The sequence below is a fragment of the Vulpes vulpes genome, chromosome 14 (genome assembly GCF_048418805.1).
Source record: "Vulpes vulpes isolate BD-2025 chromosome 14, VulVul3, whole genome shotgun sequence".
NCBI lineage: Eukaryota > Metazoa > Chordata > Mammalia > Carnivora > Canidae > Vulpes > Vulpes vulpes.
Window position 1 is genome coordinate 28,440,009 of NC_132793.1, and position 23,084 is coordinate 28,463,092.

Here is a 23,084-nt window from a genome sequence, read left to right on the forward strand (position 1 = left end):
GCAGTGACATAGCTGTGAGGCCACATTCTGATTCTGGATTGTGAAACCGAAGTCAGGCAGACAAGGCCTCACAGGGTGAGGAGGGCCTCTTCTTATGTTTCAGAGAGAGTGGACAAGCCCAGCAGAAATGATGCTTTCTGCCCTCCTGGGGCATCTGCTCTCTGCATTTAGCCTCTCCTCCAATCTTGAGGTCTTCAGGGAGATCCTCCACTTGGGAGCCCCAGGCCAAGAAGGATCTGTGGCTGGTGGCTGTGTCCCAAACTCCTGAGCCCAGAACACTTGAGGGTGGCTGGCTTGTGGCCTCATTCTGCACCAGCCTCCACCAAGAACTACTCAGTTGGAGGTAGGAATGGGTTCATCAGGGCCTTAAAAATTTGAGGATTGAATGGGGTCTGCTCCAGAAATGACTCCCTATTCCAACCCTTTATTGATGGAACTGATAAAATTTCACCCCAATGCACAGTGCAGTGTGGACCTCAGAGATTGTATGTGCTTGAGGCACCTGGCTGGCTCACTTGGTGAAGTGAGCAACTTTTGATCTCAGGTTAGTGATATGGGTGTAGAGATTACTTTAAAAAGAAATAAAATCTTAAAATAAAGAGAAGTTGTATGTGCTGTCTCCAACAAAATGCATCATTTCCTCCATTCTTTCAGGAGAGGAAGTGTTTTCTATGTCCCAGAAATCATACTCCCAGGCATTTATCTGAGCTAAATGAAGACCATGGCTTCACGCAATCTCTGCATAAATGTTTAGATCAGCTTTCTTTGTAATGGGAAATACTGGAAACATGCAAAATATCCAGTGAGAAGTGATTGGTTGAACCAACTGTGCTGCATTCCTATGAGGATGTACTACTCAGCAATAAAAAGGAATAATGTATTTACATGTGCACAGCTTGTAAGTTTCCAAAGGCATTATGTTACATTAATCAAATCAATATCAAAATGTCACATACTGTGTGACTCCACTGACACAATATTCTTGAAGTTATAGAGAACAGATTGGCATCTGCAGGACGTTTGGCTTGATGGGGCTGGTTGTCCCTAAGAAAGGGTAGCACAAGGGTAACCTCTGTGGCCATAGAATTGTTCTGTACCCCGAATACGGTCGTGGTTATACAAAATATACATGAGCAGACTTGACACAAACAAAGCTGGGCATGTTACACAAGATTGAGACACTTGACGTAATGAGCACAGGGTGTTGCATGTAACAAGTGAATCACTAAGTTCTACCCCTGAAACTAATACTACACTCCATGTGAACTAACTTTAACTTAAATAAAATCTTGGGAGGAAAAAAAGGATTGTGCTATAAAACACAATGTCATTGCCATTATAATGTGGACACTGACTATGATGTTGTCTAAAATTAAAATACTAAAGTGGTGGGGTAGAAATACATACATGTGGTGTGGGGTCAGGAGTAACAGAGCATTGTATCCCCATCATCCACAGTGGAAGTGACTGTATAACGCCTTTGAGTGAAAAGTCTAGAAGTAAGAATAGAAGCATGCTCTATGCGTTCTGACTATAGAATCTAGAAGAATCAGTTAAAAATAATCAAAGGAGTGGGAAATGGCTGCCCCTAAGAGGTGGCAAGTAGTGGGAGGTAGGGAAACTCCAGTTTTCACATATAGATTGTATAGAACTATTTACCTCTTGAAGCATGTGCGTATGTAACTATAAGGAAGGAAGGTAAAAACTAATCTAGGGGAGTCAATTGATGTTATAAGAGTTACACATAAAAGAATGTCCACAGTATGAGTGTGATAAGCTTGGATAAGTTCTATGCTCAAAACTCATTTACATTCATATACAGCAGTCCCAAACCCACTGCAAACAGTAATACTAATTTTTAAGGATTCCATAAATGAGAAAGTATTAAAAATAGCTCTAAGTAGGGATACATAAGACCATCATGGGACCAAAATTCTTCTTAAACTGGTGAACTAAAAGTCATCAAAGAAAACCTAAATTGAGTTACCGCATGTCTGTGAGTGGCAAAAATCAGCATTGGAAAGATATTAATTTGCCCACATGAATATACAAAGTCAATGCAATTGAATCATAATTGTAAAAGGGTTTTTAATGAAAGTTGACAAAGTGATTCTAAAATGCATCGGGGGTAAGAAGAGCCATAGAAGTTCTGAGCAACAGGACAAGGTGGGAAGGTTTGCCCCAAAGAGGTATGGAAACTTATTAAAAAGCTATTCTAATTAAGACAGAGCAGTTAAAAAAAATACATTTTGCATTAGCAAAACTCTCATTGCTGCTTGTACATGTTCTTCAGTTCGTTGGGAGAGTTCTGGTCATATCTTTTTTAAAAAAAAGATTTATTTATTTACTTGAGACAGAGAGCAGAGCGAGCAAGAGAGAACATGAGTGGGGTAGAGGGGAAGAGGGCGAGGGAGAAGCAGGCTCCCCACAGAGAGAGAACCCAACAGGAGGGCTTGATCCCAGGACTCTAGGATCATGACCTGAGCTGAAGGCAGAAGCTTAACTGACTGAGCCACCCCCAGGCACCCCCGGTCAAATCTTTCCTGCAGTTAAAAATGCGACTATCTTCTTGCTATTTTGTTGTTACAGTTTTTTAAATATTCTCTCTCAGGCGCTGGCAAACTTTTTGTTAGAAGGTCGGACAGTAAATGCTTCATGCTCATAGGCCATCAGTCTGGGCTGCAATCACTTCTCTCTGATTTCAGCCTGAAAGAAGCCACAGATAATAAATCTGACAAACAGGCAGCTGTCACTTGCCCACCTCTGTCCCATACGCAAGTCCTTATTAAATTCACTTTGCAAACATTTTCTCCTAGTCGGTAACCTTCCTTTTCTTTTTATTAACAGTATCTTTCAAAGAATAAAAGTTTTAAAGTTTTATGAAGTCAAATGGCTCAATATTTTCCTTTATAGATTGTCTTTCCCCTGTCTTATCTATAAAGTCCCTGCTAACCCAAGACCAAAAAGATTAGTTTTGTTTTTTTTTATCCCTATAGTTTCTTCTATAAGCTTCATAGTTTTAGGTTTTAAATTTAAGTCTATGATCTATCTGTTTGTATTAATTTGTTCTTAGTACTTTCGTGTAAGTTGTTCAGTAATACTGATATTAGGTAATTTTTAAAGACAATTAAATTTTGTGTATGCTATAAGGAAATGGTCACGGGATCCCTGGGTGGCGCAGTGGTTTGGCGCCTGCCTTTGGCCCAGGGCGCGATCCTGGAGACCCGGGATCGAATCCCACGTCAGGCTCCCGGTGCATGGAGCCTGCTTCTCCCTCTGCCTGTGTCTCTGCCTCTCTCTCTCTCTCTGTGACTATCATAAATAAATAAAATTTTTTTTAAAAAAGTTGTTTGAAAAAAAAAAAAGGAAATGGTCAAGATTTTCTTTTTTTAGCAAGACCCATCTATTTGCTGTCTACAAGAGACTCATTTTAGACATAAGGTCACCTACAGCCTGAAAATAAAAGGTTGGAGAACGATTTACCATTCAAATGGTCCTCAAAAGAAAGCAGGGGGAGCAATCTTCATATCAGATAAATTAAAGTTTATCCCAAAGACTGTAGGAAGAGATGAAGAGGGACACTATATCATACTTAAAGGATCTATCCAACAAGAGGACCTAACAGTCATGAATATTTATGCCCCAAATGCAGGAGCTGCCAAGTATATCAATCAATTAATAACCAAAGTTAAGACATACTTAGATAATAATACACTTATACATGGAGACTTGAACATGGTGCTTTCTACAATTGATAGATATTCTAAACACAACATTTCCAAAAAAACAAGAGCTTTAAATGATACACTGGACCAGATGGATTTCACAGATAGTTACAGAACTTTACATCCAAATGCAGTTGAATACACATTCTTCTCAAGTGCACATGGAACTTAAACCACATACTGGGTCACAAATCAGGTCTTAACCGATACCAAAAGATTGGGATCGTCCTCTGCATATCTTCAGACCATAATGCTTTGAAACTAGAACTAAACCACAAGAAGAAGTTTGGAAGGATTTAGAACACGTGGAGGTTAAAGACCATCCTGCTAAAAGATGAAAGGGTCAACCAGGAAATTAGAGAAGAATTAAAAAGATTCATGGAAACTAATGAGAATGAAGATACAACCGTTCAAAATCTTTGGGATACAGCAAAAGTAGCCCTGAGGGGGAAATACATCGCAATACAAGCATCCATCCAAAAACTGGAAAGAACTCAAATACAAGAGCTAACTTTGCACCTAAAGGAGCTGGATAAGGAACAGCAAATAAAACCTTCAACCAGAAATATCAGAAAGGGAGACAGAACATGAAAGACTCCTAACTCTGGGAAACGAACTAGGGGTGGTACAAGGGGAGGTGGGCGGGGGGTGGGGGTGACTGGGTGACAGGCACTGAGGTGGGCACTTGACCGGATGAGCACTGGGTATTATTCTATATGTTGGCAAATTGAACAGCAACAGAAAGGGGATCCTTGGGTGGCGCAGTGGTTTAGCACCTGCCTTTGGCCCAGGGCGCGATCCTGGAGACCTGATACATGGAGCCTGCTTCTCTCTCTGCCTATCTCTCTCTCTCTCTGTGACTATCATAAATAAATTTAAAAAAATAAATAAAAATTTTAAAAAAAGAACACCTATAAAAAATAAATTTATATATATATAAAAAAAAAAACACTTCACCCAGCAGAAGAAGAGAGTTAATAAAGATTCAAGCAGAACTGAATGAAACAGAGACAAGAAGAACTGTGGAACATATTAACAAAGCCAGGAGTTGGTTTTTTGAAAGAACTAATAAGATAGATAAACCATTAGCTAGCCTTATTAAAAACAAAAGAGAAAAAACTCAAATTAATAAAATCATGAATGAGAAAGGAGAGATCACCACCAATACCAAAGATATACAAACGATTTTAAAGACTTATTATGAGCAGCTATACCCCAATAAATTAGGCAATCTAGAAGAAATGGACGCATTCCTGGAAAGCCACAAACTACCAAAACTGCAACAGGAAGAAATAGAAAACCTAAACAGGCCAATGACCAGGGAGGAAATTGAAGCAGTCATCATCAAAAACCTCCCAAGACACAAAAGTCCAGGGCCAGATGGCTTCCCAGGGGAATTCTATCAAACATTTAAAGAAGAAACCATACCTATTCTACTAAAGCTGTTTGGAAAAATAGAAAGAGATGGAATACTTCCAAACTCATTCTATTAGGCCAGCATCACCTTAATTCCAAAACCAGAAAAAGACCCCACCAAAAAGGAGAATTATAGACCAATATCCCTGATGAACACGGATGCAAAAATTCTCAGCAAGATACTAGCCAATAGGATCCAACAGTACATTAAGAAGATGATTCACCATGACCAAGTGGGATTTATCCCCGGGATGCAAAGCTGGTTCAACACTCATAAAGCAATCAATGTGATAGATCATATCAACAAGAGAAAACAAGAACCATATGATCCTCTCAATAGATGCAGAGAAAGCATTTGACAAAATACAGCATCCATTCCTGAACAAAACTCCTCAGAGTGTAAGGATAGAGGGAACATTCCTCAGCATCTTAAAAGCCATCTACGAAAAGTCCACAGCAAATCTCATTCTCAATGGGGAAGCACTGGGAGCCTTTCCCCTAAGATCAGGAACAAGACAGGGATGTCCACTCTCACCACTGCTATTCAACATAGTACTGGAAGTCCTAGCCTCAGCAATCAGACAACAAAAAGACATTAAAGGCATTCAAATTGGCAAAGAAGAAGTCAAACTCTCCCTCTTCGCCGATGACATGATACTCTACACAGAAAACTCAAAAGCCTCCACCCCAAGATTGCTAGAACTCATACAGCAATTTGGTAGCATGGCAGGATACAAAATCAATGCCCAGAAATCAATGGCATTTCTATACACTAACAATGAAACTGAAGAAAGAGAAATTAAGGAGTCAATCCCATATACAATTGCACCCAAAAGCATAAGATACCTAGGAATAAACCTAGCCAAAGAGGTAAAGGATCTATACCCTAAAAACTATAGAACACTTCTGAAAGAAATTGAGGAAGACACAAAGAGATGGAAAAATATTCCATGCTCATGGATTGGCAGAATTAATATTGTGAAAGTGTCAATGTTACCCAGGGTAATCTACACGTTTAATGCAATCCCTATCAAAATACCATGGACTTTCTTCAGAGAGTTAGAACAAAGTATTTTAAGATTTGTGTGGAATCAGAAAAGAGCCCGAATAGCCAGGGGAATTTTAAAAAAGAAAACCATATCTGGGGGCATCACAATGCCAGATTTCAGGTTGTACTACAAAGCTGTGGTCATCAAGACAGTGTGGTACTGGCACTAAAACAGACACATAGATCAATGGAACAGAACAGAGAACCCAGAAGTGGACCCTGAACTTTATGGTCAACTAATATTCAATAAAGGAGGAAAGACTATCCATTGGAAAAAAGACAGTCTCTTCAATAAATGGTGTTGGGAAAACTGGACATCCACATGTAGAAGAATGAAACTAGACCACTCTCTTTCACCATACACAAAGATAAACTCAAAATGGATGAAAGATCTAAATGTGAGACAAGATTCCATCAAAATCCTAGAGGAGAACACAGGCAACACCCTTTTTGAACTGGCCACAGTAACTTCTTGCAAGATACATCCACAAAGGCAAAAGAAACAAAAGCAAAAATGAACTATTGGGACTTCATCAAGATAAGAAGCTTTTGCACAGCAAAGGATACAGTCAACAAAACTAAAAGACAACCTACAGAATGGGAGAAGATATTTGCAAACGACATATCAGATAAAGGGCTAGTTTCCAAAATCGATAAAGAACTTATTAAACTCAACAGCAAAGAAACAAACAATCCAATCATGAAATGGGCAAAAGACATGAACAGAAATCTCACAGAGGAAGACATGGACATGGCCAACACGCACATGAGAAAATGCTCTGCATCACTTGCCTCAGGGAAATACAAATCAAAACCACAATGAGATACCACCTCACACCAGTGAGAATGGGGAAAATTAACAAGGCAGGAAACAACAAATGTTGGAGAAGATGCGGAGAAAAGGGAACCCTCTTACACTGTTGGTGGGAATGTGAACTGGTGCAGCCACTCTGGAAAACTGTGTGGAGGTTCCTCAAAGAGTTAAAAATAGATCTGCCCTACGACCCAGCAATTGCACTGCTGGGGATTTACCCCAATGATACAGATGCAGTGAAACGCCGGGACACCTGCACCCCAATGTTCATAGCAGCCATGTCCACAATAGCCAACTGTGGAAGGAGCCTCGGTGTCCATCGAGAGATGAATGGATAAAGAAGCTGTGGTCTATGTATACAATGGAATATTACTCAGCCATTAGAAACGATGAATACCCACCATTTGCTTCAACGTGGATGGAACTGGAGGGTATTATGCTGAGTGAAATAAGTCAGTCGGAGAAGGACAAACATTATATGGTCTCATTCATTTGGGAAATATAAAAATTAATGAAATGGAATAAAGGGAAAGGAGAGAAAATGAGTGAAAATATCAGTGAGGGTGATAAAGCATGTGAGACACCTAACTCTGGGAAACGAACAACGGGTGGTGAAGGGGAGGTGGGCAGGGGGTTGGGGTGACTGGGTGATGGGCACTGAGGGGGGCACTTGGCGGGATGAGCACTGGGTGTTATGGTATATGTTGGCAAATTGAACTCCAATAAAAAAATTTTTAAGATTTTTCTTTTTTAAAAAAACATATGAATATCTATTGTTTCATCATCATTTGTTGAAAAGATCCTTTCCACACTGAATTGCTTTGGCACCTTTGTCAAAAATCACTTGGCCAGATAAATATTGTGTGTGGGTCTATTTCTTCATTTTCTAGATGCCACAGCAAATTTTATTTTTAAGATATTTTAAATTTTTTTATTATTAAAGTTTCATACAGTGCTGTATTAGTTTTATATGTACAACATAGTAATTTGAAAGTTCTATGCATTATGTAATGTTCATCACAGTAAGTGTAATCACCATCTATCACCACATTATTCCAATACTATTGATTGTATTCCCCTGTCATTCCCGTGACTTATAGGGCAGGGAAGCTTTGACAGAGATAGAGAAGTAGCTCATAGCAGTAAGACCTCATAAAAAGAACCACACATTTATGGAGTAGTTTGTTATATGGCAAAAGCAGCTGTGCTGATCAGTGAGTGCTGGATAATTTATCCCAATGGGAGAAAAAATACAAGATCCTTACCATTTATAATGCACAGACACACACACACACACAGCTCAGAAGAATAAAGCTAGATCAAAGGTATAAATGGAAAGAGCAAAACTTCATCAAAAATTAAAAGCTTTTTTTTTTTTTTTTTGTATTACAAAAGCTCCCAAAGGATACTAACACTGTTGCTGTGTGGACCACAGCAAAGGAGCAAGAGGGACTCTCCCTCCCATGTAAGCCCATGGAAACAGAAAGAAAAATGCTGGTTGCAAAGCGTATTACCCAAACAGCAGATAGAGCTTTCATAATATTCTATGAAGAATCCCTAAGTTGTATCATATTCTTATAACAGAGAGCTATAGAGCTGTGGAAAATTGATAAAATCAAGCAATGTATTGTAGAGCATGCAGGTATAGTTTAGGGAAATCAATCATTCATTCACTCATTCATTCTTTCTTGTATTAATTCCCGAAATACTTCTTGAGCACTATGTGGCAGGCACTCTGCATGTCTGGAATCAGGGTGCAGATCAGAAAAAACACCTCTACTCCCTATCCCCAGCCTCTCTGTCTGAGTTCTGAGCTCTCCCACACCCATGTTCATCTTTGCCACTATTTAGAGCCTCCCAGTCCCTCGATGGGCTCCATTAGTAGTTTTAGTAATACTTTCCTTATTCATTCCAAAAACGAGTCCTATGAAAACTGACATATATGCAGTATATGGGGGGATCTTTGGAGTTTGAAGATCAAAGCTTTGATCTTCATCCCAACTCCACACCTTGTAACCCCACCCCAGATTCAAAGACACTTCATTCAAAAACTTTCAAAGCCAGGATGTACAAACTCAGGATGCGTGGGAGCTGGAAGCCTCTGAGATTTCCAAAAACATTTAGAGAAAACAAGAGCATTCCCAACATTTTTGTGAGACTATATCCCCCTGGTATGTGCTGTGTGAAATAGTGGGCTCACCTTGGACTCTTCTGGACAGTCCATGATGGTGACATGACCTTCTCCCTATGTACTAAGGCCTGCCCCCAACTCACCTGTTATAGGTTCTGTCGCCTGCAGATGTAGGTGACTATGAAACTCATCACCAGCAGTACCTTGAAGCCCAGAAGGAAAGCCACAAAGAGAAGGACAGGCATCTCTGGACCTAAGTACCAATGGACAGAAGGAGACAGCAAATGGGGCTCCATGAGTTTAAATACCTCACTCCACTCAGGAGACAAGGTGACCCAGTAGCTCAAAGCAGTAGAGATGAGCTTACCTGAGCTTCCAATGGGCTTGTATGTGCCATGGGCTGCTGTGGACAATATGAGTTTGGCCTGGATGGGAGGCTGTGCCTCATGTTGCACCTTACAGGTGAGCACCCGCTCAGACTCCTGCCTGGACACATTCACCAAATGCAAGCTTTCCATGGTGTAGGTTCCATCGTCATTCTGCTTGGATGTGAGTTGCTCAGCTCCTTTGAACATATGACAGTCGTCTATCCAGGTGAGATGTACACTCTGTGGATAGAATCTCTGCACGTGGCAGGTAATAGCCACCAAGCCCAAGGAGGGTGAAGACTGAGACACTGTCACTGTAGGAGAAACTGACACAGCCCAGATAAAGCAGACAATTACTACAGGAAATCCACTGTGAGAGTCTGGGGGCTCCTAACATGGGTAATCTGCTCAGGGCTTGCCCCAGAGGAGGATTCAGGTATCTGTTAACAGGTGCATGCATGAGTAAATGATGTCTGAATGAGAGTGTGCATTGAGTGAATGCATGCTTGATGCATAGGTGGATAGAGGAATGCATGGATGAATGATGAGATGGAGGAAAGTCATCAAAATCTCTCTGTTTTTTTCCCCCACTTTGGCTATGAAATATGCAAAGATAAGTATTAAATTCCATTTAATAACCTACAAGTTCCTCTCTCTCTCTCTCTCTCTCTCTCTCTCTCATAAATAAAGAAAATCTTAAAAACCTCTCTCTCTCTCTCATGAATAAATAAATAAAATCTTAAAAAAAAAAAAAAAAGAACTTAAAAAAAGGGGCAGCCCTGGTGGCTCAGCGGTTTAGTGCCGCCTTCAGCCCGGGGCCTGATCTTGAAGACCCAGGATGGAGTCCCACATCGGGCTCCCTGCATGGAGCCTGCTTCTCCATCCGCCTGTGTCCCTGTCTCTTCTCTCTCTCTCTCTCCCATGAATAAATAAATAAAATCTTTAAAAAAAAAAAAAGAACTTAATAACCTACAAGTTAGTTGCCTTACTCTGTGACTTGATAATTCTAAGATTTGAAGATACACAGATTCTACATGGTTATGAGTCCAAGATACTGAGATTTCGCATAGGAAGGAGAAGGGGGCAGCCCCGGTGGCGCAGCAGTTTGGCGCCGCCTGCAGCCCAGGGCATGATCCTGGAGACCTTGGATCTAGCCCCGCATCGCATCGGGCTCTCTGCATGGAGCCTGCTTGTGTCTCTGACTCTCTCTCGTTCTCTCTCTCTCTCTCTCTCTCTCTGTGTGTCTATGAATACATAAATAAATAAAAAATCTTTTAAAAAATTTTTTAAAAAAGGAAGGAGAAGGGTTTACGTAGGGTTTGGAGAGGTTTAGTACCTTTCCCAAGGTCACAAGGGAGCAAGACACAGTATGTTTTACCATCATGCTGATCTAACACCCCAACTTTGAGACTATATGCATTTGTGATTCTTGTCTTCTGAAATTATATTCTAATGACTTCTAGAATTCCTTTCAACTGATTTTTAGCTGTGCAGTAAAATGTATTCATAATGAAGAAAATCTGGAAGATTTTTAAATTCTATTAAATGTTATATATTTCAGTAGAATTCATATGAACACAAAAGCATGGTAGAGTGTAACCTAAACCAAGGGCAAGGAGATCCAGGTTGTGGTCCATACAGTGAAACCACAGCCAAATGCAAGAGCTTGTGTGAGTCACTTTCCCTCTGTCTCTGGAATTCTTTTTTTTTTTTTTTTTTCTGTCTCTGGAATTCTTAAATTATGCAATAGCCCAAGGTCAGATCATGTCTTACAGATCTAGTTAAGATAGATTTCACCCCTTGGTCTAGGGTAGAGAGAGTAACTCCTTAGGTAGTGCAAAAGAAAGAGCAAGGAGCATCTAACCCCCAAATATCCTTTTTCCATAATCAACTCAGCCAGCTCTATAAAATTCTGTCAGAGTTATTTAATGGATGGACAGCCAAGGCAGGTAAACACCCCAGGAGGTCTCTATCTGTACTCATCATTTCCCCTTTGCAGGGATGACTCCCAAGCAAAGAAGTGGAGCCGGAGAAGGAATCAGGCCTAGTAACTGGGGTGATGTCCAGGAAGGATAGGCCAAGGTAAGGTACTCCCAAGCAAGTGTTATGGACTGTGGAAGTCAAAGGAGGGAGAGGCCCAAATGCCAGTTCTAGCTGCCAGTGAGTTCTCCTGGCTGTGTGGTCCCCCAGCAGTATTAGGAAGACAGAGACCCAGACACAGGAGATGATCACTGCTTCCACACACAGAACAGCGGTGCATATGATATCTCCTCTAATCCTCACAGAATCAAATGAGCTAAACATGGAAGGGTACTTGGTATCAGAAAGCAACAACAAAAAGCCACCATAAGGAATCTATACAAAATGGGCCACAATTTCATAGAAATTGTCAAGGAAGAGTTGGTTGAAATTTCATCTTGAAAAACATTTCAGTGATAAAACTAATTTTATTTAATTTGTTTTCATTAAATGTAAAATATAAGCACACCTGTGCACCAACTCTTAGAAGGAACAGGTGTTGGGAGTGTAAGAAGGTAAATATACTTTTTCCTAAAACCTTATACTACAGTACCAACAAATCCATATGGTGTCTACAGATATCACATTCACAGCGCCATCATTAAAAGTAATTGAAAAATTACGTGAAAGCATTTGAATGTTCTACAAATTTTCACAGGGGCCTCTTTCAAAGTGTCCTCTTTGGAAGTGCCAATGGAATCATGAGCATCATGGATCTTTTTCTCCTTTTTCCATCTTGAAGCACTCAGAGGCTTTGCCTGTGATCCCAGCAGTTTCTCCACATCATTGGCATCAACTTCTTGAAATACAACTTTTGCAAGAACTCTGATTTCACTTTGCAAGGAATGCAGATTCTTTCTGCACAGTGTGGTCTCTTGTTTGCCACACTTCAATCAAAGCAACGCTGATCTCCAACAGAGGGTCTCTGAGCTCCACACCACCTACACCTTGCTGCCCTATCTCAGGGCAGCCAAGCTGGGAGGTGCCTCATACCTCCTGCAACTCCCACAACACTTCCCAGATTCTCCACCTTGGGCTTTCTCCATGACCATGAAATGACACCCAGACCATGCAAGCACATCCCAACTTCCTTACCCCACCCAGGGACAATCCTGAGGAACAGTCTACCCAGGTCCTGAGAGGGTCCCAGTGCTGTTGAGCCTCAGTTGTCCACAGGGGCACCCATTCAATAACTCACCCTCTCTTGGGTGTCCCACTGTCCCTGTCTGATGCTCCCCATCCCTTGTCCCAACCTGTGCCTCTGTGGATCATTTCCCAAATGCCTGCACCCAGACCTGTTTTGAGGCTCTGTTTTCAGGGGAACCCAGATAAAGACGCCCACAATGGCATTTCCCTGATGGGAAACCCAACAGAGATGCAGCCAGTGTTAAGCAGCCAGAGGTTTGAGTGGGGGCTAATTTTATAAGTAATTATTCATTTGTGAATATTTGTATTTTCTATGATTTTTGCTTTTCTATACATGTGTTCAGCTTCAAGGAAATTATAAAATAAATACTCAGATAAGGAGGACCCCCCTGAATGATCATTTTCCTGCTTTACACTCAAAGATAGGAGTGGGAGAGCCTCAGTAACTAAGCAGGCGATCCCACAGATGGTAAAAAGCAGCTAGAAGCCTGAATTCATATGAAAGGTCTCTCACTCACCAGCTTTAGAACCTGGGGCAGACTTTACTTCTTTGAACCTCAATTTCCTTGTGTGAGTCACCAATATAGTGAGCACAAACAGTATAGGGCAGTGACACAAACTTAATAAGTGAACCCACACGAATGTGCCTTAATGACTGTGTGCTATGCTCGTTTGAAGTGTTAATAACAATATTTTTATTCATATAAAGTGATGCCTTTATTGCCATGATAATAGCAAAAATATTGAGGAAAATATTTTGTACACTTAAAAGTCCTACACACATTTAAGGAATTATTTTCTGCTGTGCAACCTTGGACCACTCACTTGCCTTCTCTGGGCTTTAGAGTTGTCATAAACAATGGGATGAGAGCTATAATTCCTTCTAAGCATGATACACACAGCCTCACTGAATTTATAGACCTGCCAAGCACTGGTTCAGGCCAGGAAAATCAACAACAAAAATCAGATGAAAAAAAAGACTTTTATGTCCTCTCCATATAAAACAATAATAATAAAAACATGAAGTTCCTGAAAGATACTCTTCTCCATTTTACAGATGAGGAAACTGAGTCCAGAGAAGTGCCACTCTGAGTGATTCATATAAGCAAGGCCTGTGTTATGTACTTAACAGGTATTATATCACTGAATCCTTGCCATAACCAAGTGAGGGCTGTACCATTTTCAGAGGAGGAAATGGAGGCAGAGACATGCACAGCCCAACTCTGCACTGACCCACCTGAGCCGAGAGAATATTCTTACCACGGAGGTACTGGTCCAGGCTGATGGTTTTCTGGAAGAGTAGTGTGGACTTGTGATTGACATGGCACTGGACAAAGGAGAGCACGTCATCAGCCTGCAGCGGGACGAGCACTCTGCTGGTCACATTGTACGTGTCTCCGCTGAGGTGGACATGGGTCTGCCACTTGGGGAGCTTGTGGTTCTTCTTAAGCCAGGTCACAGTAACGTGACGTGAGGGGAATCCGAAGGACATGTAGGTCAGCTGGATGTTCGTGCCGGGCTCTGATCGCTGGAGTGGGCCTTGCAAGGAGTAAGAGTAGGCACTCTGGCCTGCAGGGAGAGACCCCTCCCGTGAGAGGCACAGAGGTGCCCAGATGCCTGGAGCACAGCAGCGGGTATGGGGCTGACTCCCACCCACACCTCCCAGCAAACACCCACATCGCTGAATTCTTGCTTTCCAGCTCTGCTAACTCACCAGGTTCTCCATGCAACCCTAGGAGTAGGGACTGTTACTATCTCCATTTCACAGGTGAAGAAACTAAATAAGGCCCAGACAGGCTAGGTAACCTCTCCATGGTCCTCAGCCAGCCAGTGGCAGAGCCAGGGTTCTTAGCCAGGCAGTCTGGCCCCGGGGTCTGTGTCTGTGGTCACAGATCTGTGGTCACAGGTCACAGGCCTCAGGTCTGTCTTCCATCCCCAGAAAGAGTATAGCAGCTCCATGCTCAAGGCCCAGATCATATAAAAGCAGGTGGTACAGAGAATAGGTTAGGAGCATTGGCTATGAGGTCACATCCAACCCAGGTTTGCATTCCTGGCCCCTCCACTGGCTGAGCCTGGGCAACTTGGCTCTCTAAGACTCAGCTTCCCCATCTGCAAACTGGGGAGCATTCTTAATTTTTAGCTGGTAAATTAAGTAAAGTAACTAGAGTAGAATATAGTGATCACATAGTGATCACTCCATAAATGATCCTATCATCATCCTATACTCACAAGAACCATCTGAGAAATTGTTGTTTATTTCTAATGTTAGAGAGAAAAAAAAGGCTCAGAGAGGGTTAGTGACTTGCCCACGGGCCTCACAGCAAACAGCATCCATATTCCAAATCAAGGCTTGTGACTTCAGGTCATGGGCTCTTTCTGTTACAGGCCTTTACTTTCCTACTATTGGTACCATCATGATCAGTGAACTTCAATATTTTGCTTCTTGCAGCAGGCTTTGGGTTGGGCACCCTGGAGACTGCAAGCAGTCGTGGCACAGCACCCTTTTTGAGCCTCATTGTTCAGTTGCCAAGCAGGGGCCAAGGAAAGGAATCCCCGGCAGGTCCCACAAGGCAGGTGCCACAGCTATTAGGGCACAGATGAGGAACTGAACCCAAGACACAGATGGCTGGTGGCAGCTCTGTGATGGATCAGCTTAGCTCCAGAGTCTGGCCACCTCCAAACACAAGATCCAGAATCTGCTTCAGAGGAGTGAGAGTCCCATCACTGAGGAGAGGTGTAAGCAAACAGAGCCCCACAGCAGGAGGGCCCTGTGGGCTAAGTGCCACTGTGGGGACCAAACCATGTGCCTGGTGGGTGGGGGGGCATTCAGGGAGAAGGAAATACCAGAAACAGAGCATGTGAGACTGAGATTTGAGAGGAGCAGTGAGATCACACTGAGGTCCTTAGTCTCAGGCAGGAGGGGGAGAAAAATAGGAAAGAGCATATTGACCCGCCTTCTGACCCCAGCTCGGACAGCTGAGATCTCGGCTCCTCTGCTGCCTGTCCTGTCATGTGCCAGCCAAGCCATGCCAGGGCCTCCGGGACAGGGTCAGTGCCCTACAGGTGTCAGCCAACACGTCAACGGAGGCCCGAGGTGGGGATGCTGAAGCTGCACGGGTCCCAAGGTCCTCTCACACATAACAGAAAGGGGGCCCAACCCTGGAAAAGGCAGGAGGATGAGGCCAAAGCTCGGAGTGAGCCAGTGAAGAAGTGAGTCAGAAAGAAATACTGAGGGGGGCACTTGACGGGATGAGCACTGGGTGTTATTCTGTACGTTGGCAAATTGAACACCAATAAAAAATAAATTTATTATTAAAAAAAAAAAAAAGAAAGAAAGAACTGACCCTGGCCTCCGAAGAGCAAAGACCAGTTTGGACTTTCCCACCCAGATCTGCGTATCCCACTGGGCGAACGTTTCTCTTATTCCTGCTGGGCAACAACCAAAAAGGGCCCGGAGAAACTGAACGGTGAGTGGGGCCACTCCCCGACGCCCTGGGAGCAGGCCGCCCTGCGCGGACGCCAGCCGCCCCCCCCCCGCACCCCACCTTCGCGGGCAGCAGCGGGGACCGCTTCCCCGCTCCCCCCGGCCCTGGAGGCTGTGGGCCGGCCCGCCTGGCCAGTCATTCCTTCTCCCGAGCTGACGGAGGCAGCCCCAAAGTTGGTCCCGCCGCGTGCGCTTCTCGGGCTGAACTGCTAGCAGGCAGCTCCCCCTCGTGGACAAAGTCGTCCGCGGCCACAAAGGACAGGAGATGGGGAGGAGGGAGGGAGTTAGGATGGGGAGGGGGGTAGGGTGGGGAGAGGGGAGGGGGGTGGATGGGGAGGGGGTTAGGATGGGGAGAGGGGAGGGGGGTAGGATGGGGAGGGGGGGTTGGATGGGGGGGTAGGATGGGGAGGAGGGAGGGTAGAAAGAGGAAGAGGAGGAGGCGGTAGGAGGAAAGAGAAAGGACAGAGAGACAGAGAACACTGGATAGTAGAGAGGAGAGTCTTGCTCCAGCATCCATTCTGTTTCCCAGCTAAGGGGGTGAAGAATTCTGGCCTCTCTTTAAAGTTGACTCCCAGAAACTTTCAGCTGAACCAGTCTTGATTAAAAGCCTTCCAAAAAACAAACAAACAAAAACCACAAAAAAACTTCAATAATAAATCCAGAAAGAAAGAAAGAGAGAGAGAGAGAGAGAGAGAGAGAAAGAAGAAAGAAAGAAAGAAAGAAAGAAAGAGAAAGAAAGAGAAAGAAAGAGAGAGAAGAAAGAAAGAAAGAAAGAAAGAAAGAAAGAAAGAAAGAAAGAAAGAAGAAAAGCCTTCTAGGAAGAGATCTTGGCACCCAGCAGTCCACAGTCTCTGCCTTTTCCTGCAGTCAAGCGTTAAGGCAGAGAAATGCCTACCTGAGAAGTGCCTAGTATTGGAAAAGGAAAGTCCTGCTCCTTCTTGGTGGGAGTGTGGGGGAAGAAGGGGGTGTGGAGTTTAGGGTGAATGACTGAGAGTTTTGTCACCAGCCCAAGGCATCCTCCCTTCCTTCACCTTCATTCGATGCTTCCCTGAGTCCTGGACCTACTACTGCCTGCACCCTAGTCCGAGGGTAGGTGGGAGTGTTCATGCCTGACACCACCTAGCCACGCCACCTGGAGAGCCAGCAAGAGATGGAACCCACCTTTTCCCAACCTGGGCGCCTGGGCATTCAGGGTGATATTGGCTTGGACTGGGGGCTGCTCATCCTGGACCACCCAGCAAGCAAACTCACTCCCATTCAGCGTGGCCTCTGCCTGCCATGTGTGCTCCAGAGAGTAGGTCCCATCTGGGTTTCTCGTGACCTGTGGGGACTCCACCTCCTGGACCTTGTGTCTGTTCTCCATCCAGGTGAGACGTAGGGGGGAGGGGTAGAAGTGGCTCACGTGGCAAGTGAGATTCACTCTCTGATGCACGTGGATGTGCGTCCTAGAGGTCTTGGTGCTGATCTTCAGGGTGGGGACAACTAGACAAACAGAAACATCTGTTGAAATTACCCCTGCCTGCCCAGCCTGTTCCTTCTCCCAGGAACCCACCACAAGACCTCTTACTCTCTCCTCTGTTACTTTTTTTTTTTTAAGAAATAATATTTTCTTGTATCCTCAATATAAGGCAAATAAAGTGAAATGTTAGTGTTCATTAAAAATGGGTAAGGGTACCTAGGTGTCTGGTATATCAGTTTTTGTATGTTTGAAATAGTTCACCTCATGAAATATAATTTTACGAATGTGTAAAATATGATGCCCACAAGGACAGGGATTTAACTTTATTGCTGTATCCCCAGCACCTACAATAATGCCTGGCACACGGTAGACATTCACTACTGGTTGAACAAATAAGACACTTTTTAAGGGACGCCTGGGTGGCTCAGTGGTTGAGCATTTGCCTTCGGCTCAGGTCGTGACCCCGCGCCCCCACCTACTGCACCCCCACCTTGGAGCACTTGGGAGAGATTCATGGTCTTTCGCAGAGGCTCTTTCAGCGCCGCGTAGGTGACTTCACAGGTGATCCCCAATAAGATATCTTGGCGGGCCAGTGTCACCCATACCTTACTGGTGATAGAATAGTTGCCTTTGTCATTAATCACCAGGTACTGAGCTGAGGCTGGATGCTCGTCTCTGCCCTTCTTCCAGGTGACATTGAGGTCCCAGGAGCTAAAGGGGCCAGCAGTACAGTTGAAAGGCACCGGATTTCCTGGGGTTGTCCTCTGAGATGGGCCCATCAGAGAGATGAAGGGCTGCCCAGCTATGAAAGAGAGCTTGTGACCACACAGAACAGGATGCATACGACACTCAATGGCCCTTGAGAGCTGCCCATGGCACGTCAGGCCTTGTGGGCTTAACTACGCACTGTGTCTCGTTCCAGCCGTGGGGAGCATAAAATGGATGATTACAAGTAAACAAGCAAATATGTCTTTAAAACTGGGGCTCAGCTTCAGGGAAATGTGCAGTGCAAGGTAAAAAAATGCCAGAAGGCTTATTCTAGAAGAGAATGTAAAAGGCTTCCTGAAGAAGGTGACATTTCAAGCTGAACCTGAGGGATGGATAGGAGGCAGCCATGAGAAAGGGCAAAGGAAGAATGTTCTAGAAAGTGGGAACAGCCTTGGAAGAATACCTTGGAAGGAAGAGCTTGGTGGGCTTGAGAGGCTGAGAGAACCAAGCATCCTGAACCGAGAGGTCCACATGGGGAAGAGCCTGTGGTACAGGGTGATGCCTCTGACTCTATTCTGAGTGTGATGGGAAGCCATTGGAGATTGTGAACGCAAGGGCGGGTGGCCTCATGGACGTCGTTTAGAAGGAAACTGGTTGCTGTGTGGAGGATGGAAGGGAGGATGGCAGGATGGGAGTAGGGACACCAGTAAGGAGGCAGCACAGGCCTGCCTGGATCAGGGTGGTGGGTATGGGGGGACCCGAGACCCATGTGACAGATACAGCCAGCAGGACTTGGTGACAGACTGAAAGGATCTGTCCTCCACTATGGGGGACACTGTGGATTATGGGGAAATGTCTCCCAGGCTTTTCTCTTGGACATCAGGTGGATGGTTCTGGTTTTGGGGAGAGATGTGGTGAGGACTTGAGATTTCCCTCTTGGACATCAGTGTGAAGTCGAAAGCCACCTGAGGCAGAGACGTTTGGCCCTCCTAATCAGGTCCTTCAATGTCCGCATCTCACTGGCATCTACCCTCTGCTTGCTCACCTCCAGGGATGGGGAGCTCTCTCTACCTGAGGCAGTATTGCCCATCCTCTTCTAGCCTAGCATCTGCGTCCTAGTGTCATCCCAGGACAACTGCAGAACTAGATTCTCTTCCCCCTCCAGGCACTCTGAACACCCAAGAAACTGATCAGAAGTCTTAGAATGAAGCTGCACATCTACAAACCATCTTCCTCCCCGTGGAAGATGGGGGAATTCACCCCAGAAAAGGAGACAGAGGCAACGAGGTTTAGTGACCTGTATAGGATCATCCAGCCTGCTGTGGGCTAAGAAGGAACGTTAAGCAGGTCTGTCTGATTGAGAGTCCTGTACTCTTCCCACAACGCCAGAGATACCAACACTCGAGGGCCCTCTAACTCTGTCTCTCTGGCCCTCTTGCCCTCTCTGACCTAGGTCTGCTAGCCACTCAGACCAGAGCTGACATCAGGGAGCCCGGGTGGGAGGTGGACTCTTTTTCTCTCCCTGTGCTTCCTCAGTCTCTAGCCCTCGTGTCCTCCTGACCCCCAACCTCCCACCACCTTCATTTCCTACCATGTCTACAGTGAGGAAAGGAAACAAACAAACAGCTTGTCATAGGCAAAGGGCTAAGCTAAGTCCTCTAGGGCCCAGACCCCTGCAACACAAGACAACTGGGTTTAGGGATTCCCCAGGGCCTCCCTGCCAGCTCTGAGGGTGTCTTTGGGCAGCACCCAGGACTTACCTGTGAGTCCCAGCAGAAGGGTGGGCAGCAGAGTGCCCAGGGCCTGCCCACGTGTAGTGGCCATGGTGAGGAGGCTCAGTGTCCCAGGTCCGTGCTGGGCACCCACCCTGGATGACTCTGAATGAGCCTGGAAGCTACTGCTTGGTCTCCCAACAGTTGAGGACCAGTCACACACTTCCTGGACACATGCCCACTCAGGGTCTGGAGCAGTGGCTTGAGCCACAGAGAGAGAAGTGGTCACTGTGGCCCAGGCCTCCTTTCTAAGCCCAAACTCCCAGGCCTGGGGCCTGTAGCCAGGGAGATGTCTGCTACTTTTAGCCTGGGTGCTGACTATCCCTGAAGCCACATTAGCAGCAGTGGGAGGAGGCCGGACTCCACCCTGAGTTTAGAGCCACAGAGCTCCCTGGGATGTGCGGAGTGTCCTTGACACTGAACAAATGTGACTAATGGCCTGCTCTGCCCAGCCCACTATGCCTCCTGGGTCTACAGAATGGGTTGGATAAAGTGAGCTGGGACATATGCAACCAAATAAAACCAAGAAAAGGGCACAGACGGAAACCCAGTTTCACTAGGCTGGCACAGTGTGGTGGGGCTTCTCCTGGTGCCCAGAATGATCTAGCAGGCTCTGAGTTGGGGGAAGCCAAATGTTAAATACAGCTGCCAGCACCCTGGTCTCTCCCCTTGGCCACTCCCCATCCCCTTATGCTACTAGATTTGGCTTCCCAGTGGCTAGCTCTGACATGTATACTTATTCGTTCTTGATCCCTTTTCCCAACCAAGAATGATTGGCAGTGAGGATTGCTGTCTTTCCTTCATTGCTGTCACCAGCCTCTAGCAATGTGCTGGGCACATGGTAGGGACTCAATAATAATAAATGGGACCAGGTACCTTCTCAGGGCTAATAAAAAGTGGCAAAAACTGGCTGGGCCCCCAGCCATCTCACTGCCCCCATGCTGTCTGTTTCACCTACCCAGCTGTGGAGAGAGTGGTTAGCCTTGGGGAGACTGCCTTGGAATCTCTCCCTTTGTCACCTCAGCCAGGCATGGCATCCCCCCAAATATAGCTCCTAGGGATGGGGTGCCTGCAGGAAGGAGAAGTAAGCTTTTCCTCCTCCAGGTTTCTCCTGAGGCCAACCACCAGTGGGCTTCCTACACTAATAGGAGAAAAAGGAAGTGAAAAGAGATGGGGCAGTGGAGGTACAGCCCACACTTCCCCCCTGTGGACTGGCTGGGGGCCAGGTCCTCAGAGAGCCCCCAGGAAGGAGGATGACCAAGCTCAGAGCGTCCTGTCAGCAGCCTGCTCACAAGGGTCCCAGAAGCAAGAGATTGAAGCATGGACTCTGAGGGCAGAGCTGCAGAGCTGGATCAGACCGAGCAGGAGAGACAGCTGTGCTGTGGGCACCCCCATTCCACACACACGTGCATGCCCACACATGCGCATGCCCACATGCACATGCACTCCCCACACCCACATGCACGTGCATTCCCCACACACATACACACACATGCATGCCCACACGAACGTGCACTCCACTCCCACAGGGCCCTCAGAAGGACTCACATCTGGGACCCGATTAGGGACTGGATGAGGAACAAAAGGACCACTTTGCCTCCAACCCTTCCAGATCTCACAGCAGAGATTTGGGGGCTGCGCTGGTGGTGGGGAGGGAAGGAGTAGTGTTTGCCCTGTGCTGGTTGTATTGTTGGCATCTGGAAACAGCTTTGATGGGGCTAGGCTTTAGACAGGGCCTAACACAGAAGAGCTTTTTCATAAGAGTTTGATAAAATGATTCATCTGTGGCCACCCATTCTTTCAACTCTCCTAGAGCATCTTCCGGCAAGTGTCCAGAAATGTGGGCTTTGCCTAAGAGATGGAGAGGCAAGCAGAAGAAATGTGACAGAGTTAGGCTGGAAGCAGGGCTCAGAGAATAAATAAAACTAGTGCAGGCCGGGACCCCTGCCAAGTTCAGCAGCTCAATGAAGTGGTTGCACCAGTCACAGGACCTTGGTCAAACCCGAGCTTCAGTTTCCTAACATGTAGCAAGAGGCTAGTGATATTTATCTGTGACTGAGTCTTGTGTATATAATGTCTGAAGTCCTGAGCATAAGATAAAAGCTAAATAAATGTGAACTTCCATCCTGAGAAGTGCGACCCAGTCCCGATACCTCTTAGGCTTCTTCCACCTGTTAACTCCTCCTACTCACCTTTCTGCTCTTAGCTCAGCTCTCTCAGTGGAAAGACAGTGAGAGCCACAGGGAGCTTTAGATTTCTAGTATCCATGCTGAAAAAGTAAAAAGAAACATGAAATTAATTTTAACTACTATATTTTAACTCAACATCTGAAATCCTATCATTTCAAAAAGTAAATGCTATAAAAATACTGTGATGTTTACATATTTTTCTTTAGTCTCTGAAAATTTCAACAAAATGAAATGTAGTCTTACCAAAAAGTAAAGTTGTGTTTAATAAAGAAACCGCTTCAGTTTTTAAATTTAAATTTCAATTAATTAGAATTAAATGCAATTAAAAATTCAGTTCCTCCACCTGCATTTTGCCCCATGCAAAAGAATGAAACTGGACCGCTTTCTCATCCTATACACAATAAAACCTCCAAATGTATTAAAGATCTAAATATGACACCTGAAATCACAAAACTTCCTAAAGAAAACACAGATCAATAATATCTTGGACATTGGCCTTACTAGCATTTTTTTAGATTTGTTTCCCGGGGCGAGGAAAACAGAAGCAAAAATAAACTCTTGTGGCTACATCAAAATAAAAGGTTTTTGCACAGGAAAGGAAACCATCAACAAAATGACAAGCCAACCTACCAAATGGGAGAAGTTATTTGCAAATGGTGTATCCAATAAGGGGTTATTATCCAAATATATAAATAACTTCTACAACTCAACACCAAAAAAACCTCCCCAACCTGATTTTAAAATGGGCAGAAGACCTGAATAAACATTTTTCCAAAGAAGACATGCAGTTGGCCAACAGACACAT

The 23,084-nt window shown here is 44.8% G+C and overlaps 1 protein-coding gene across 1 annotated transcript; it reads right to left on the bottom strand.

Annotated features, from left to right (window-relative positions):
• Positions 1 to 2,068: 2,068 nt before the first annotated feature.
• On the bottom strand, positions 2,069 to 18,687 carry LOC112930042 (signal-regulatory protein beta-1-like). Its single transcript, XM_072735156.1, has 6 exons — positions 18,101 to 18,687; positions 17,313 to 17,633; positions 13,928 to 14,236; positions 9,502 to 9,828; positions 9,278 to 9,387; positions 2,069 to 2,706 (listed from the first exon to the last, which is right to left on the bottom strand). Exons 1-5 carry the CDS (start codon positions 18,450 to 18,452, stop codon positions 9,281 to 9,283), a joined length of 1,416 nt encoding a protein of 471 aa, XP_072591257.1. The 5' UTR covers positions 18,453 to 18,687; the 3' UTR covers positions 2,069 to 2,706; positions 9,278 to 9,280.
• Between the last annotated feature and the right edge of the window lie 4,397 nt (positions 18,688 to 23,084).